We start from the raw sequence: 18,551 nt of genomic DNA, 5'->3' as shown, positions 1-18,551 counted from the left end.
TAGGGCCCAGTGTGGCGGAAGCGGATTGGCTGGGAGGCGTCCCGGAAGTGGTTCTCGGAGAAGCCCACGTGGATGAGTCGAACCCACATGGCGGTGCTCTTGAGGACGCTGCTGCAGCCAGGGAGGCCCCCGGGAGTCTTGGGGCGCTCCCTGGGACGGCGTGAGGCCAGCCTGAGCACTGGTTCTGGGGTTGCGGTGCGAGTGCGGTTCGCCCCCAGCCCCACAGGTAATCTTAGGGGACGTGACGCTGCAGGCCGAAGCCCATCGTCCGGTGCCCGCCCCCAGAATGTTTTCCAACGAACCCCTTCCGGTGGATTAGCCTGGGAGGGCAGCGCGACCCCATTTTGCAGGGGCAGAAACAGGTCCAGGAGCGGAAATTGTTCCCGTGGCCAGGAATTTCGTTGTTTATTGGGTTGCACCTCTCTTTCGGTCTTTTTTTCACGTATTCAGTAAATGTGTACTAAGTACACACTGCGAGGTACTGTTTCTCTATGATACAATGACCATCTAGAAAGTGGTGGCCGCGGCAAACGTGCACAAAAATACTGTAATTCTAGGCAGTCGCGTGTGCCACATGGGAAATGAAGCAGGAGAGGTGACGGGTTAGTTTAGGTAGGATGCTCAAGCACATCTTGTTGAGGAGGTGACATTTGAGCTGAGAACCAAATGACAAGAATGCAGTGGATAGGAGGAACCTGAGCAGAGGAAACTGCAGGTACACAGGCCCCGTGGCTAGTGTTGGAGCTAAGCAAGCCAACGGGAGTTCAGGGCCCACTGTATACCCCAGTGGAGATGGTGTCAGGGCCTCCGCACCAGTCCCCAGAACTGAGCTCTCTTTTGTTAGCCCCTGCTGAGTTAGAGCCCTGTTTCTTGATTAACCCTTTCACGCACCAGTTCCCAAAATTCTTTCCTCACGAGGCTGCCTCTGCCTTCACAATGAACCTGCCTCTTCTGAAACCCAGGGTCAGTATATAAGGCTGCCTTTGTGGCAAGATCCCAGCTGCACAGAGCGACGGGATTACGGATCGGTACTTTTATAAAATTAGTATAAGTGGATTGCTAGAAAAAAGAATACCTAAAAAGCATACAAAATATGATCCTACTTTGTTTAATTAAACAGGAAATTGTCCTGTCAAACTGCTGCTCTCAGCGTTTTGCTCTCAATTTCTGTGCTTTCTTGCAACAGTTTGCAGACCAGCACTGGTTTGGGAGCCAAAGCCTGAGATTGGGTACATATTTTTGGCTTTGCCACTTCTTCCGAGCTGTGTGACTTGGAGAAATTACCCAGAGGCTCTGAGTTTATCTGTCAAACAGGGCTAGTGATAGTACCCAGCTCATGGGTTTGAGATAATGTAGCTGAGGCTCTTAACAAGGTCTGGTACTTATAGAAAGTACTTCATAAACAGTAGCCTCTATTTTGATTGTTGTTATTACTGTTTTCTTGCTGATTTGCAGGAGCAGCCCATATGACAAAGGCTGTGGACTACAGGCAGATAAAAGGATTATCAAGCAACATATGTCATTACAATAGCTAAAATTCACTAAAGGGTGTTCTTTGGTCAGCATTTAGGCCTCATAGCAACCCTATCAGGAACATGTCTATTTTTTGTTTTTAATCCCTCTCATAGATGAGGAAATGGAGCTCATCCAAATTAAGTCAAAGGGGTACCAGCTAGTAAATGGTGAATGCAGGATTTGAATCCAGGTCTGTGTACCTGTAAGAGGTCTTGCTTTTGCCCTAACAGGTTTGGCTCAGTGGATAGAGCAGGGGTCCTCAAACTTTTTAAACGGGGGGCCAGTTCACTGTCCCTCAGACCGTTGGAGGGCCGGACTATAGTTTAAAGAAAACTATGAACAAATTCCTATGCACACTGCACATATCTTATTTTGAAGTAAAAAAACAAAACGGGAACAAATACAATATTTGTATTTGCATGTGGCCCGCGGGCCGTAGTTTGAGGACCCCTGGGATAGAGCGTCGGCCTGCGGACTCAAGGGTCCCAGGTTCGATTCTGGACAAGGGCATGTACCTTGGTTGCGGGCACATACCCAGTAGGGAGTGTGCAGGAGGCAGCTGATCGATGTTTCTCTCTCATCAATGTTTCTAACTCTCTATCCCTCTCCTTTCCTCTCTGTAAAAAATCAATAAAAAAAAATCTTAGGAGTTTAAATTCAGGTGAAGAGAAATGTGGAATCAAATGTTACTTTTGGTTCGAGTTTAAAGCCAGCACTTAATGTAAAAATCTCAAGTAGACAAAATTCAAAATGTATAATGCGGATAGTCATGACAGTGCGTAGAGGGTGTATGTAAGATATCATTTTATGGTATTTTAAATTTGTAATTAACTTTTTCCAAGCACATCATTGAATTTGCATAAGTTAAATGCACATGTGACAATGGCTTCAGTGGCTCAGCCTCTGCCTCTTCTCCTTTGGGTGAAACTTGGCCTTGAGGCAAATCTCAAAGTAGGGTGATGGTTGCATTTGGAGGGAGTTGGAGCCATTTTACAAAATGGCCTACCGAACTTGGGTGGTCTCCCTGTTCCAGAAAGAGGGGCTGAATGAGTCATCACCCCGTCCTCTGTGCAGTCTGACTGTCCAGGTGCTAGCTGGAGAGATGGGACGAAGGTAGCGGTTTCTTGGGCTTTGATGTTCTTTGAGACATTCTGTTACAAACAGAGCTTGCTTGCCCCTCTACTGAGGCTCGTCAGCTCACATTCCCTGTCTTACCTGATGTTCTCTTCTCCCAGGCTTCTTGCACCTGGGTGGCCTCCGCACTGCCTTGTACAACTACCTCTTTGCCAAGAAGCACGGAGGGAGCTTCATTCTGCGGCTGGAGGACACGGACCAGACCCGCCTGGTGCCCGGGGCAGCGGACAACATTGAGCACATGCTGGAGTGGGCAGGTGAGGCTGGCTGGGAAAGGACTGCAGGCTTCCCCCAGCTCCCAGGAGGGAGAACAGGGGTTCCTGGAGAGAGAGGGGGGCGTTTGTGCTGCCTGGGGTGGCAAGTGCCACCTGAACAGAGACTTAAGCTCCCTGAAGAAAAGCTCCAGGCTGTTTTGAGATTCCTGTTCTTATCCCGGAATCTCAAGTCCTCCTAGGAGCAGGCAGGCATAGGCCGAGTGTGGGACGGGCCTGGGGAGCTGGACCTGTGCTGAGCAGGAGAAAGTCCCAGCCCGAGTTCCCCAGTGGGGATGCGGCCCAGCTTGTCAAATCTTCTGCCTTCCAAGGGGAGCCACAACTCCAGGGTTTTGTTGTTTTTCAGTGACTATTTCCCACTGTTAAATCTGAGCTCAGGCTTTTGAGGGCTTTTAACCACATTGTATGAGTGAAAGAAAATGGACCGGCCGCTGAAGTCGATTTTCTTGTGGGAACGTTAATCCTGAGCACAGCCAAGCTCAGGGAGGACAAGGAGGCGTGTGTTGGTGTTCCCTGGGTCAACAGTTGCCTACCTGCTAGGACAGGATGACTAGTTAGCTCCCCAAGAAAAAATAACGAAAATACCAAGACTGTTTTGAGATGTGTATTTTAATCTCAGGTAAATTAACTGGACTCTGGATTCCTAAAGGGCAGAAGCCAATTTCATTTCTGTCTTTTGCCATAGAGGGCTATAGCAGATACTAGGTCGAGATTAGCTGAATAAAAGGGCATTCATTCAACAATGAATACTGTGACCCAGGAAGTGTTCCAGCAGTGAGCAGAGACTCTGTGCTCAGTAAGTAGGGGAGACAGGCAAACAGATTAATTCATTCCTGGGATATTAAGCGGTGGTGAGTGCTACGGAGAAAGGGTGCAGGTGAGGGAACCGGTGGGGAGGGGTGCTCGTTTAGACTTGGTGGTCTTCACTGTGGAGGTAACATCAGAGCAGAGACTTGCACAGAGTGAGGGCCGGCTCTGAGCTTACCTAGGGGAAGAGTGTTCAAAGAGGGCGAATAGCAGATGCGAAGGCCCCACAGAAGCTCAGCGCCCGGTGAGTTAGAGGAGCCGCCGAAGGCCGTCGTGGCCCGAGCACAGTGAGCGGGCAGAGTAGTGAGGTGTGCGGGAGATGGAATGCCATGCGGGCCAGGAGAGAACGCTCACCGCCTGTGGCTCTGCACTGGGCACGAGGGGGTGCTGACGAACAGGTCCTGCTCTCGCGGAGCCCCTGGTGCAGCATGCATGTGTGAATGACGCCCACCCTAGCATTTTGGTGAAGCAGAGGGCAGCTGCCCAGGCACCCCAGGGTGGCTGACCTGGAACTGCTTGCTTCAGGAAGTCACTCTTTTGGGTTTTGTTTTGTTTTTGTTTTTGTTTGGGGGGGGGGGGCGGATTGATATGTAATTCACATCATACGAAATTCACCATTTCAAAGTGTACAATTCAGTGATTTAGTCTAGTCACCATGTTGTGCAGCCATCGCCACTCTCTAATTCCAAAACATTTCCATCACTCCAACACAAAACCCAGGACCTATTCGTCCCCCGCAGCCCCTGACACCGCTCATCTGCTCCTGTCCCCGGGTTTGCCTGTTCTGGACATTTCATATAAGAGGGATTACGCAGTATGTGGCTGTGATGACTGGCTTTTACTTAGTGTAAGTTCGTCTGTGTGGTAGCATATGTCAGCACTTCATTCCTCTTTAGGACGGTCATTGTGCAGAAATACCACATTCTGCTTATCCATTCACCTGAGGGGGGGCATTTGGCTTTTTTCCACTTTTTGGCTGAGTCACTGCTGTGAGCATGTGTGTCCTAGTCTTTATGTGAACATACGTTTTCAATTCCTCTAGTGGAGTTACTCTGAAGCCCTGGGCATTCCACACGCTGAACACATTCCGGTAGATCAGGAAGGGACCCCGTGTACCTAACCCAACCTTCTCTTCTGACAGGTGAAGAAACGGAGGCCCAGTGGGAGAGGGAGCTGAGTAATGCTAATACCACCAAAGCTGGCTGCGTGCCTGGCACATACCAGGCAGCGCACGAAGCGCGTGACCAGCCTCAGGAGAAGGCACCATTTGTGTGCTTTTACAAATGAGGACACGGGGGCTCTGAACCCGGCCTGTCTCCTCCCGAGTTTGTGTGAACATCGGGTGTGCAGGATTGCTCCTAATTCATTTGAAAGCTTTTTGAGGGCAGAATGGCTATCATTCAACTCTTCTGTGTCCCCTCTGCCCCCTCCTGGAAGCGTGCACAGTTCAACACGTCTTCTGTGACCTGAGGCACCTGGACCGTGGGCTGGGGGTTTGGCTGATAATAGATCACATTTCCTCCCAGGGCTTACAGTGCAGCTGCTAGAGGGCTACGTGCTTTGTGAGCACTGATGCTTTTTAAAACAATATTTCTATTGATTTTTAGAGAGAGGAAGGGAGGGGGAGAGAGAGAAACATTGACGCTGCTGCCTCCTGCACACCCCACCAGGCATCAAGCCCACAGCCCAAGAGTGCCCTGACTGGGACTCGATCCAGCAACCTTTCAGTGCATGGAATGCCCAGCTATCAGCCATACCGCCCAGGGCCCACTGATGCTTTTAGTTCTCAGTCACTCTGCACAGTAAGCTGTCGGCTGCACTTTTCAGAAAAGGGAATGCCAAGAGGCAGTACAGGGAGTGGTTAAGAGCATGGACTGGGCCAGTTCACCTGGGTGTGAATCCAGTTGTGCCCCTTATCCTTGGCCAAGTTATCTGACAAAGTCCCTCTGTGCCTCTGTGTCCTCGTTAGTGAATGGGGATAATAATGACATCTTCCTGGTGTGGTGGTTCTGAGGCTTAGAGAAGATCACAAAATAGAAAAGCAGCTGGCAGGTGCTTAGCACTCTGGTGCTCTGGCACCTGGATCCCTGTCACAGACAAAGCCCGGAGTCCAGCCAGGCCTGATGGGCTGTGTCCTGAACCACACTGAGTCGGCTGGTCCAGGCCTGGGCGGGTTTCCCCTCCCCAGGGAAAAGGTGGATGGAGAGGAAGTGCAGTTGGGAATGTGGCCGTGGAGCCAGCACGCCTCCACCTGACTCCTCATCCACCAGGCTGCGTGGCCTTGAGCATGGGACCTGTCCTTGAATTTTCATCTGCGAAAGGGAAGTCGTGATAGTACTGGACTCACGTTGTCGGGAGGACTAAAAGCTTTACTCTGTTTGCCAAGCCCTTAGAGCAGTGCCTGAGAGCCAGTGTCGCGTGCATCTTATTACTTGGTGATTGCTCTCTCCATGCTCCAGGCATCCCCCCTGATGAGAGCCCACACCGGGGAGGCCCCAGGGGGCCCTACCTGCAGTCCCAGCGGCTGGAGCTGTACGCCCAGGCCACGGAAGCTCTGCTGAAGACTGGGGCTGCTTACCCCTGCTTCTGCTCTTCACAGCGGCTGGAGCTGCTGAAGAAGGAGGCCCTGAGGAGCCGGCAGACACCCCGGTGAGAGCCCCAGCCTGTCGTGCTGCCTCCCCAAAGTCGGGTGTGTTTGTTAGCTGTTGCTGCAGAACAAGTTACCCCCAAACTTTTATGTTCTCACAGTTTCTATGGGTCAGGACGCTGGGCATGCTCACCTGGACCTTTAGCTCAGTGTCGCTCCCAAGGCTCAGCTCTCGGAGGATCTGCTTCCGTTTCCCTCGAGACTGTCGGCAGACCTCAGGGCGTCCTGGCTGTTGCCTGGATACATCAGCTCCTTGCCACACGGGCCTCCCCTAGGGCCGCTCACAGCATAGCCCGGGCTTTCCTCCAAGAGACCAGGGAGAAAGCAAGAGAGTGAGACAGAGGCCAGAGTCTTTCGAGGAAGTGACAGCTCATCACTGGTTGTACGCTGTTCATTAGGAGGAAGTCACCAGGTCCAGCCCATACTCACAGGAAGGGGATGGCACCAGGACAGAAACCAGCAGGTGGGGGTCACGGGGGCCAGGTCTGAGCTGCCAACCGCCTTCGGTCCTAGGGAGTAACACATCAAGTAGCTCTAGTGATTTGTTATTTTGACGAAGTAGGATTTTCTCATGTTCAGGAAAATAGATACACAGAGCTCCGTCCCAACACTGACCCTACCTACTCAGGTCCTCTGCAGACACAGCTGGTGTTAGAACTTGCTCGTGTCTCCTGCAGAGGCATCAGTACGTACACTGATACATGCCTGTTATTTCTCTTCCCCCTGCAAGTGGTAGCACAGTGAGCACTGTGCGACTTCTTGTCTCAAGGATCAGTCTGTATCAGTCCACAGTCTTTTTGTTTTGTGAGTTTTTTTGTTTTGTTTTTTTAGTCCATAGTTTTTTTTATGCTTACATGGTATTCCATTGTATGGATATACCATCATTTACTTAATCAGTTCCTTAATAATGAACCTTTACTGGTATGTCATTTGTAGTATTTGTTATAAAAAAGAGAGCTGTGCCCTAGCCAAGTTGGTTGCATACACCAAAAGGTTGTGGGTTCAATTCCTGGTCAGGGCACATACCTAGGTTGTGGGTTCAATCCCAATCTGGACACATGTGGGAGGCAGTCAGTCAATCAATGTTTCTCTCTTACATTGATGTTTTTCTCTCTCTTCCTCTCTCCCTCTCTCTCTGAAAATCAATAAAAACATATCCTTGGGTGAGGATTAAACAAAAGAGAGCTGTGCCTGGCCAGTGTGGCTCAGTGGTTGATCATCGACCTATGAACCAGGAGGTCACGGCTCAATTCCCAATCAGGGCACATGCCTGGGTTGCGGGCTCGATCCCCAGTGTGGGGCGTGCAGGAGGCAGCCGATCAATGATTCTCTCTTATCATTGATGTTTCTCTTTCTCCTCCCTTCCTCTCTGAAATCAATAAAAATATGTGTGTGTGTTTTTAAAAGAAAGAGCTGTGACAAAGGATGTTGACAGGCATCCTCTTGCACACATGCAGTGTGTTGTTAGAGACCTTCCAAGACGTGCTGCCTGGTGGCCCTGCACTCGCTGCACTCCCATCAGCAGTGGCCTCATAACTTAAGTACCAGTTTCAGTGAACCGTTTGCACAAGGGCTCGGATGTTTGGATAAGTTCACGACATCCACTGCAGCACTGCTTCTTCATTCTAAACCCTGTACTTATCCACCCACAGAAGGTGGCTTCTTTTGCCCAAGATCATATGGTCTTCAGAGACACAGGTAGGGCTCATGCCCATCATCAGTGTTGTTAGCAACTATGCTGCTCTGCTTCCCAACAGGTATGACAATCGGTGCCGGAACCTGAGCCAGAGGCAGGTAGCTGAGAAGTTGGCCAAGGACCCCAAGCCTGCTATCCGCTTTCGCCTGGAGGAGGAGGCACCAGCCTTCCAGGACTTGGTATACGGCTGGAATCGGCATGAAGTGGCCAGTGTGGAGGGGGACCCGGTCATCCTGAAGAGCGATGGCTTCCCCACCTACCACCTGGCCTGCGTGGTGGATGACCACCACATGGGCATCAGCCACGTGCTGCGTGGCTCGGAGTGGCTGGTCTCCACTTCCAAGCACCTGCTGCTCTACCAGGCCCTGGGCTGGCCGCCACCTCGCTTTGCCCACCTGCCCCTGCTCCTCAACAGGGACGGCAGTAAGCTGTCCAAGAGGCAAGGGGACATTTTCCTGGAGAGTTTTGCTGCTGCCGGCTTTCTACCAGATGCCTTGCTCGACATCATCACTAACTGTGGCTCAGGGTTCCCAGGTATCCACTCACCTGAGAGTTCCCGGTGGGACCACAGCAGTGAGGCGCCAGGACTTGGGTGCAGGCCCACCTGGTCTGCAGTCCGGCTGTGCCACCTACCAGCTGCGTCAACTTGCACGGGTTCATGCTTTCATTCCACAAATGTTTACTGAGCCAGACACTGTCAAGTACTGGGGCTCCAACAGTGAAGACGGGCATAATCCCAGCCCTCAAGGAGCTTGCAATCTCAGTCTTGGTTGCCTCATCTATAAAATGGGGCTAAGTGTCTACCTCTTGGGCATAAGTTAAGATTCACCGAGCTTATGAATGTAAAGCCCCCAGCACAGTATCTCCCATAGTAGGTGCAAAAATTACAGCTGCTGTGATTTTTACAATTATATTACTACTATAACAATATCACTAGTATTACTGGGACCATAGTTTATTCCAAGTTAAGCCTTTATCCTTGGCCCAAGACTTAGAGCCCAAATCTTAAAGAAGCACCAAATAGGCTAGGATGACCTCTTTGTGGGGGAGATTTCTGATAATGAGGCAATAATAGTCTGCTTATTGTTTATTCTGCTCTTATTTAATCCTTAACATATCCTTGGGAGGTATGATCTCCACGGTTTGTAAGAGGATTGGGAGTCTCAGAGAGGTTAGGGAATTTGCCAGTGTCCCAGCTAGTAGGGGATGTGACAGGTTATTGTCGGCTGAAGTCCCCACAATGCCCAGTGGGACAGCTGCTGCTCAGAGAAGCAGCCCCGCACATCCCGCTCAACTCTGCGCTTGGACTCATGGGAAGCTCCTAGAGCACTGGGGCCAGACCCCACCGGACCAGTAGGGTCAGGGGCTCGGGATGGCCAGACAGTGGGTGCCGTCCCTGCAGCTCATGTCTCTGAGGGCAGAGTGGTTAAACCATTTTTCACACCATTTTTTTCCTTAATGACAGAAGCCTTTCTGCAAGTGAAAGCTCATTTGGGCCCTTGATGTAAAAACAGCTAGAGGTTGAGTCCCTTTGGTGGAAATGGGATGGGGAGCCCAGTGCTCACTCAGCCTCCCTTGGAGTTGAATGTCGGAGGGAGTTGAGCGCTGGGCTTCCCTCACTTGCAGAGAACCAGATGGGCAGGACCTTGCCAGAGCTGGTAGCACAGTTTGACCTGACCCGGATCACCTGCCACTCGGCCCTGCTAGACCTGGAGAAGCTCCCAGAATTCAACAGGTGAGTGGGGGACTAGAGCGCCCTGCTGGAAAGGGCTTTCTTGCTGACGATGGGGCCCCACAGGTCCTGTGGGATCCAGAGTCACATACACCTCATTTTGGCTGAGCTCAGGTGTTTAGTGCTGTGTGACCACAGGCAGTCACCTCACCTCTTCAGACCTGTTTCCTCTTCTCTAAAACGGAGCTAGTAAGGGTTCCCACCCTGTGCAATTGTTTTAAGAGTTAAATTCAACGTTGCATCAAAGTATCTGCGCAGCCCCCAGCACATAGAAAGTGCTCAACCAATGGTAGGTATCCTTTTATCATTAACCATTATTCCTGTGTACCCCTCGTGTGGGTTCTGTTGACTACCAAAGCCTGGGTAGCGTCTTCATTTTAGAACATCTCCCCGCCCCCTAAACCCCTATCCCCCGGCCAACACTGAGGAGCACTGTCTCTCATGTCACCCACCAACATGGAGGAGCACTGTCTCTCATGTCACCCACCACAAGGAGAAGCACTATCTCATGTCACCCGCCAACATGGAGGAGCACTGTCTCATGTCACCCACCAACACGGAGGAGCACTGTCTCATGTCACCTGCCAACATAGAGGAGCACTGTCTCATGTCACCCACCAACACGGAGGAGCACTGTCTCTCATGTCACCCACCAACACAGAGGAACACTGTCTCTCGTGTCACCCAACACTGAGGAGCACTGTCTCTCATGTCACCTGCCAACACGGAGGAGCACTGTCTCTCATGTCTCCCGCCAACACGGAGGAGCACTGTCTCTCATGTCACCCACCAACACGGAGGAGCACTATCTCATGTCTCCCGCCAACATAGAGGAGCACTGTCTCATGTCACCCACCAACACGGAGGAGCACTGTCTCTCATGTCACCCAACACTGAGGAGCACTGTCTCTCATGTCACCCACCAACACGGAGGAGCACTGTCTCGTGTCACCGCCAACACGGAGGAGCACTGTCTCTCATGTCACCCAACACTGTCTCTCATGTCACCCGCTAACACTGAGGAGCACTGTCTCCTGTCACCTCCTCCATGTGTCAAGGGTCCTTCACTCAGAAACCTTCAGACACAGTTACCCTTCCCATCACTGCTGACATGTCCCAGTCTAAGGGACGGTGGCACACAGCAGGCAGGTTTGCAGTCACAGTTGCAGCAACTCCTTGCGCCTTCCCTGAAGCACTGGGGGACCGGCTCTCCTTGGTACCCTCCTTTCGTGAGTGCCCAGGACTGCAAACCGGAAATCTTTGTTAACTGGGCAACCTCTACTCTGCTCAAGCCAACTGAGGTATGGGGAGCAAGGGCCCTTTGCATCCAAGAGAAGTCAGAAATCTTTTCTTCTTTTATTGAGTGATTGATTTTTTTTAGAGGGGGAGAGAGAGAAACATCAATTAGTTTTTCCACTTATTTATGCATTCATCGGTTGATTCTTTTATGTGCCCTGACCAGAGATTGAACCTGAAACCTTGGCTGGTGTATTGGGATGAAGCTATAACCAACTGAACTACCCAGCCAAGGCCAGAAATATCTTATTTTTGTGTGATCTCTTTCTAGTTTAAAAATGTTAGCTATTATTTTTTTACCAGAGGCCAGTGCACGAATTCGTGTACAGGTGTGGTATCTTGGCCTGGCTGGCAATTGGGTCGATCAGGGCCCATCTCGGCCCATCTCACCCAGTCCTGATCAAGCGCATTGGGCCGACGAGCCAGGGGTAGGGGACTGGGGGAGGTTGGCTGTGGGAGCACACTGACCACCAGGGGGCAGCTCCTGCATTGAGCATCTGCTGCCTGGTGGTCAGTGCATGTCATAGCTATCAGTCGTTCTGTCGCTTAAGCTTATATGTATACATTGCTGTTGATCCTCACCCGAGGATATTTTTCCTTTGATTTTTTTTTTTTTTTGAGTGGAGAGTGGGAGGGACGGGGAGAGAGAGAGAGAGAAAGACACATTGATTGCCTCCCACACGCACCCTGACCAGGACTGGGGATCGTGCCTGCAACCAAGGTATGTGCCCTTGACCAGAATCAAACCCGGGACCCTTCAGTCCGCAGGTCAAACTGGCTAGGGCATGTTAGCTACTATTTTAAAAGCAGCATGTATCTGGGTTGTTTGGGGCCCTCAGGCTACCTGTTTCAGACCTTGGCCAGGCCTCTTTTTTTGGTAAGTTTAGAGAACTCCTTTGGCTTTTCCTACAGGCTGCACCTTCGTCGGCTGGTGAGCAATGAGACCCAGAGGCGCCAGCTGGTGGAAAAGCTGCAGCTGCTCGTGGAGGAGGCATTTGGGAGCCAGCTGCCAGACAGGGCTGTGCTGGACCCAGCCTATGTGGAGAGGATCATCTTGCTGAGACAGGTGGGGCTGGGAGCTCCGGGAGACCAAGGGAGCGGAGCCCCCCATTTCTCCCCTTCCAGCGTGTCAGCCCTGTCCCCAGTGCACTGAATGGCTGCCTCTTTCTCCAGGGTCACATTTGCCGCTTGCAGGATTTGGTCTCCCCAGCACACGCCTTCCTGTGGACTCGTCCTGCTGTGGGTCGCACGCAGCTGGGTGCCATCTCAGAGCAGGTGGATGTGATTGCCAAGCGCGTGCTCAGGTGAGTTCACGCAGGCGAAGCTCAAGGTTCTGTACCTCTTTCCCCCTCCCCTGCCTGGGTCCCCCTTTACCCCAGGGCTGGGCAGTTGTGCTCCAGCACAACCCGTGGCCAGTGAGAGGTTTGGGGGAGCTAATCACTCACCAACGCTCTTGGTAGGTGGGGAGCCCGGAGGAGCCCAGGCTCTCCCCAGAAGAGATGATGCATTCAGGTTCCAGGGTTGGACCCACCTGGGTTCCATTCTGGCTCCACCTGTTACTCACCCAGTTAGTTCACCTGCCCAGATGGCTTCACTTCTGCCAAGTTACTGAACCTGTTTGAGCATCGTTTCCTCATCTGAAAGGTGCAGGTGAAACTATTGCTTACTGTAACAGTAGCAGAACACTTCCAATGACAGGGGCGGAAAACAGCCATGGAGAAGAAGGACTGGTCTGTGTAATTGTGTGGTCAGAACAAGGGCTGACTTGAGGCTAATGCATGGCCCAAAAATACATCACCAAAGCCCAATTTCTCTATCTTTTTTACTCTGCCCACACTCCTCCATGCTGGCTGCTCTGGTAGATGGAGAACGGGTTTCCCTCCCGCTACCAAGTGTACTTCTCTTCACCTAACAGTCCAGGGGCGAACAGCTTTCCTCCTTGTCTCCAGTGTCCTGCCGTTCCTAGATTTTGTTCCTGTCCCTGTGGTCCACGGTGGCTCACAGACCATCCAGGATTCAGCCAGAGAAGGAAGAAGGAAAGAGGAGGCAGACAGGACATTTCTCCCCCTTAAGGACTTAAAAGCTATCTCGCTAGCTGGAACTCTGTCTTAAGGCCATGCCAAGCCTAAGGAAGCCTGGAAAATGTACTTTATTTACTTGGCAACCATGTGCCTAGCTAAAAATTTTGTTACTGCATACAAAAGCGAAAAAGTAACTTGTCTAAAATGATCCAGCTAGCCAGGCCAGTGTGCTCAGTGGTTAGAGTGTCGGCATGCACACCAAGGGCCATGGGCTCAGTTCCCAGTGAGGGGCACGTACCTGGGTTGCAGGTTCTCCGGCCCTGATTGTTTGTGGGCAAGAGACAGCTAATCGATGAGTCCCTCTCAATCAATGTTTCTCTCTCTCTTTCTCTCTATCTTCCCCCTCCCACTCTCTCTAAAAAATCAATGGAAAAATATCCTCAGGTGAGTATTAACAACAACAAAAAGGAATACAAGCATGTGACAAGAAATACAAATGGTATATCCCTGGCCGGGTAGCTCAGTTGGTTGGATCATCGTCCCAGTGCCCCAAGGTTGAGGGTTCCATCCCTGGTCAAAGCACATATAGGAATCAACCAATGAATGCAAAAATAAGTGGAACAACTAAATCAATCAATCTCTCACATCAATACATTTTGTAAAAATTAAAAAAAAAATACAAATGGTACAAAAGGGTTTATAGCAAAAACTAAGTCTTCCCTCCTACTCCAGCCCCGACAGAAAGGCAGCCACACTTAGCAGTTTCCTTTGTGAATTGTCTATATTCAAGGATATGTATATACAACTCTAGTCCTATAATTTTTTAATTTTGAAACTTAACATTTTGGTTATTAATACATTCAAACCTTTTAAGCCTGGATTTAAAACCTAGAAATGATAAGGTGTATGTTTAGGGAGTCCTGTTTTTAATTCTTGTCCCCTCTTAGCCCAGTTCCAAAACCCTCTGTATGTTACGACTAGTCTTAATTATGTCTAAATAATCCTTATCTTCCCCCTTTTTTACACAAAAGATACAATACAAGAACACCATTCTGTGTCTTTTTTTCCTTTTACTTAATATACATTTTGACCTATCCGGTACTTAGCATCCTCATTCTTTTCTACAGCTACACCTACCCCATCACTATACCACTTTGCCACGATTTATTTAACACCCTCCTGCTGATGGACATTTGATTGCTTCCAGATTTTGCTGTTACAAACAGTGCCGCAATGAGTAACCTTACCTAGACACCATTAACATGTTTGCAAGTATAGCGCCAAGATAAGTTCTCAAGAGCTATTATTAGTAATAATGCTCCCTTAATTTTGGGCATTCCACTCTAGGGGCTATTGGTTGTTATTCACTGGAAGTAATGTCACTGACTCCCATCCTGACACAGGCATCGTTTTTAGAGGCACCCTGGTGCTCCCACTTGAGGCAGGAAAGCTGATACACAAATGATCAGAAGCTGCCAGATCTCAAAGTCCTGTGCCCACGCCAAGCTGCCAGCCAGCTCTCACGTGTCCTGGGCTGCCCAGGACCTGTCCCTTTCACCTGCTCCTTGGCAGGTTTCTCCCTGCAGTGACATTGAGGAGGGTGTCTATTTTTCCCCACATGTTATATTTTCAATATTTTGTCTCCTCCATTTCATAAATAACAGCAGTCATGTAATCCAGTTAATGATGCAATAAGAATGATTACTTCTGTCTCCAGTTGGAACTCAGTTGCTCAAGTTTTGGAGTTAGTAGGAGATGTCTGTGCTGAAAGGCTATTTGTTCAGATAACTTACGAACCCGTACCTTGCGCCAGCAGCACTGCACACTGAGCAGCCTCTGGGGTGGAGCTGTCCGTTCCCCGTTGTGAGCAGGTGGTGTCGGAGGGGCATCGTGGACCATCTGCCTGAGTCCCTGTTCAGTGTGGGACAGACTCGCCACCCTGCCTCTGTCTCTCGCTCTAACTTCAAAGCAGGGCTGGGGTGAAGTTTTTGCAAGTCCAGCTCTAACAATAGGAAATTCCTCTTGAGCTCAAACATACTTTTGGGAGATCTCGGCCGGACTGCCAGGAAAGGGCAATGATTGCTGGTCCCTGGAGCTTAGGTCCTTACATGCTTCCATCTGTGGGCAGAGGATGGTTGTGACAAGTCGGTGGCAGGGTCTTCACTGGGGCTGTGGTCTCCTGATTGCCTCCTCTCTGCTCTTCTATGTTACATCCAGCAGTCTCCCCATGCCCAGTCTTGGAGCTATTTCAGATCATTCCTAGAGGGCTCCATACTTCCAGCCTACATCTAACCCAGTCCTGAGTTTCTTTATAGATACTTTTGCAAAGTCTCAGAGCTCTTGGGTGTAATAATATTGGCTAATAACTAGCTTTTTATTGAAATACTAGAGGCCTGGTGCACGGATTTGTCTCTTGCTCTAAGTGCCCATTTGACTGGTAGCTATGACGCACACTGACCACCAGGATCTCACAATCCGGGACCCCTTGGGGGATGTCGGACTGCCAATTTCGGCCCGATCAGTGCACAAATCCATGCACCGGGCCTCTAGAAATTTAACATTTTGGTTATTAATACATTCAAACCTCTTAAGCCTGGATTTAAAACCTAGAAATGATAAGGTATATATTTAATTCTTGTCCCAGTTCCAAAACCCTCTGTATGTTACGACTAGTCTTAATTATGTCTAAATCCCTCTGAGATTCATCAGTCTGTTCCATGTTTCCATGCCTGTGTGTTGAGCATCTGCCCCCTGGTGGCCAGTGCACATCATAGCTACTGGTCAAACAGTCACTTACGCTTTTATATATTATAGATCAGACCTAATACTTTTGAGTACTTACTACCCGTTCAAGCAATGTACTTAGTGCTTTGCTTGTTTTAATGTAGGCACAGCATAGTTCTGTGAGGTGCAGACCCACAGGTGAGAAAACGAGGCATAGAGAAGACCTGCACAGAGGCAGCAGTTACAGCAGTTAGTAAATCCTCTTATTTTGGTACCAGCTTCGTTTCCCTATGTGATGCCCACATGCTGGGACTCTCTGCTATGCGGTACCCTGGTGGTTTTTTCTTCCTCAGCTTGGGTGGGTCACATGTGGTAGATCCTCCCTCTCCCCTCCCCCCAGGCTGGCCTGAACATTGACTGTGCCTTTATGTTGTCACTAATTGATAGTCTTCCGAAGTTCTCCCTCCCGCTCACTTGCATTGGCCCCTGCGGGCCCCTCATAGACTGGCCCACTTTTAGGCTTTTAGAAGGACCTGGCGCCAGCTTAACTCAGGACGTGCTGAACGCAGAACTGAAGAAGCTGTCCGAAGGTCTGCCTGGCACCAAGCACAGTAACGTGATGAAACTCCTCCGAGTGGCCCTCAGTGGACAGCCGGTGAGACGGGCAGATGGGCTGGACTGTTCCCGGGGGCCCTCACTTATCCATTCAGCTAACATTCACCAGCAGCTCATCTTTCATACAATGATAAGTGAAACATGAGCACTCCCCTCACCCACTCATTCAACAGCACCTATTGAGTGCCTCCTGTCCCAGTGCCGCTAGGTACAGAGGATACAGTAGTGAATCAAACACGCACACTCCCTCCCGTCATCCTTCACAGAGCTGGCAGTTGATTGGAGGTAACAGATATGTCAATACAGGAAGAAGAGGCTCCGGGGATGCAGCCTCGGCCTCAGAAATCAAAGACAGTGAAGTGCAGTCTCTGCCCTGGGGTACAGGCAGCAGTGTGGGGTTGGCTGGGGTATGACTCTGCAGACCAAGGCTGGGCTCATAGGCAATGTTTTCTCTTTCTGTCCTCAGCAAGGACCGCCTGTAGCTGAGATGATGGTGTCCTTGGGACCAAAAGAAGTGCGGGAACGCATACAGAAGGTGCTGTCCAGCTGACGGGAGATGTGCCCGGCGGTGGAGGTGGCTAGGGACCTGTGCGTGTGGAGACGGCCTTCGGAGGAGGAGTGGGTCCTGGGACCCATCGGGAACTTGTAGCAGGAACCAGAGTCTGGGTGCACACAGTGAACACATGGCTCCACACAGCCCCGTCCTCGCCCGCTGACGGGGAAGCCCAGCATCTTCTCACCTCCTTGAGTCTAGAGAGGAAGGCTCATGTCTGGCTCCGATACCATACTACATGGCAGAGGTTTCCAGCTGGTTCCTAGAACAGCCCAGGGGCCTCTTGTTTAGGCCGCCCGAGCTGCGTGACAAAAAGCCACAGAGTTGGGGGCTTAAACAACGGAAAATTACTTTCTCACTGTTCAGGAGGCTGGAAGTCTAAAAGGCAGGTTTCTTTGCTCCTTGGCTTGCTGATGGCTGCTTTCTGCTGTCCGTACTGGTCATCGCCCTGGGTGTGCCCATGGTGCCTCTGGGTGTCCAAATGTCGTCTTCTTAGGACAGCGGTCAGATGGGATTAGCACCCACCCTGACGGCCCGGTTTTACCTTAATCACTTCTTTAAAGGCTACACATACAGTTACATGCTGAGGTCTTGGCATTAGGGCTTCAGCGTACGACTTTTGAGGGGACACAGTTCAGTGCTTGGCAGCAGCCTGGACTCAGTTCTCGGCCCAGCTTGGACTCTGAGTGGCAGGGCTGAGCTGAAAGTCACGTTCTCTGGGGCTCATCAGGGGACAAGACTCATCTGTCAGGGTGGGCTGGGGGGGAGCACTTATGTCTTACACTTGTTTTTGTCCTGCACTTGGGGCAGCCTGCCTCCCTTCCCTACAGGCTGTCTGCTGCTCTCCGAGTTCTTCAGACCTGGTCCTTGAACTGAGGCCTTCACCCTGCCTATCCGCATCTTATTCACATCTGCCTCCTTATATCCATGACTGTCTGAGATGAGATGTTCTTGGGGTGAAGAGAAATAGCTAAATAAAAGGAAGACAGTGGCTGGGAACAGAGACCCACAGGGCTTCTAGGTGTCCGGTGGCAGCCAGCCTCTGAGAGGCCCCAGTCATTGCTCCCTCTTGGTGTTCACCCCAAATAGGGCTGAGTTGAGATGCATCCTGGCTTCCTTGTTCTCTTGGATCCCTTACTCTGCGGGAAACCACTTCCACGGGAAGACTCCCCAGCAGCCCTGTGGAGAGGCCCATGTGGCAGGAACCGAGGACGCCTGCCCGCAGCCAGGCGCGTGCCCATCTCGGAGGTCGGTCTTCCATCCCCAGCCACGCCTTCGGATGACCACATTCTGACCGATGTCTCGACTGCAACCTTCACGAAAGAGCCTTAGCCACGACCACGAAGCAAGGCTGCTCTCAGATTTCAGACACACAGAAATGACGAGATAATCGGCGTTCATTGTCTACAGCCACTAGGTTTTGCCTGCCGGGTGGCCCGGTTGGTCAGAGCACCATCCTGATGCACCAAGGCTGCAGGTTCGGTCTCTGGTCAGGACACATGCAGGGAGCAACAGTGGGTGCGTGGGTGGAGTAACACA

At 50.9% G+C, this 18,551-nt stretch overlaps 1 protein-coding gene across 4 annotated transcripts; it reads left to right on the top strand.

Annotated features, from left to right (window-relative positions):
• Window positions 1-64: 64 nt before the first annotated feature.
• EARS2 (glutamyl-tRNA synthetase 2, mitochondrial) lies at window positions 65-18,017 on the top strand. Of its 4 annotated transcripts, none has more exons than XR_002828509.1 (9): window positions 65-226; window positions 2,751-2,906; window positions 6,188-6,377; window positions 8,133-8,605; window positions 9,698-9,806; window positions 12,012-12,165; window positions 12,273-12,403; window positions 16,009-16,093; window positions 16,364-16,488. XR_002828509.1 is itself a non-coding variant. In XM_006085864.3 (9 exons), exons 1-9 carry the CDS (start codon window positions 73-75, stop codon window positions 17,007-17,009), a joined length of 1,587 nt encoding a protein of 528 aa, XP_006085926.1. In that variant the 5' UTR covers window positions 65-72; the 3' UTR covers window positions 17,010-18,017. The 4 variants fall into 4 exon arrangements, 3 of the variants coding, with proteins under 3 accessions (XP_006085926.1, XP_006085928.1, XP_023607332.1); XM_006085864.3 differs by lacking the exon at window positions 16,009-16,093 and adding an exon at window positions 16,926-18,017 and having other exon boundaries at window positions 16,364-16,499; XM_023751564.1 differs by lacking the exons at window positions 65-226; window positions 16,009-16,093 and adding exons at window positions 552-963; window positions 16,926-18,017 and having other exon boundaries at window positions 16,364-16,499.
• Window positions 18,018-18,551: the final 534 nt, after the last annotated feature.

This window comes from Myotis lucifugus, unplaced genomic scaffold (genome assembly GCF_000147115.1).
Source record: "Myotis lucifugus unplaced genomic scaffold, Myoluc2.0 scaffold_22, whole genome shotgun sequence".
Lineage (NCBI taxonomy): Eukaryota > Metazoa > Chordata > Mammalia > Chiroptera > Vespertilionidae > Myotis > Myotis lucifugus.
The sequence above is the reverse complement of the archived record's forward strand: the minus strand, read 5'-3'. Positions and strand labels throughout refer to the sequence as shown.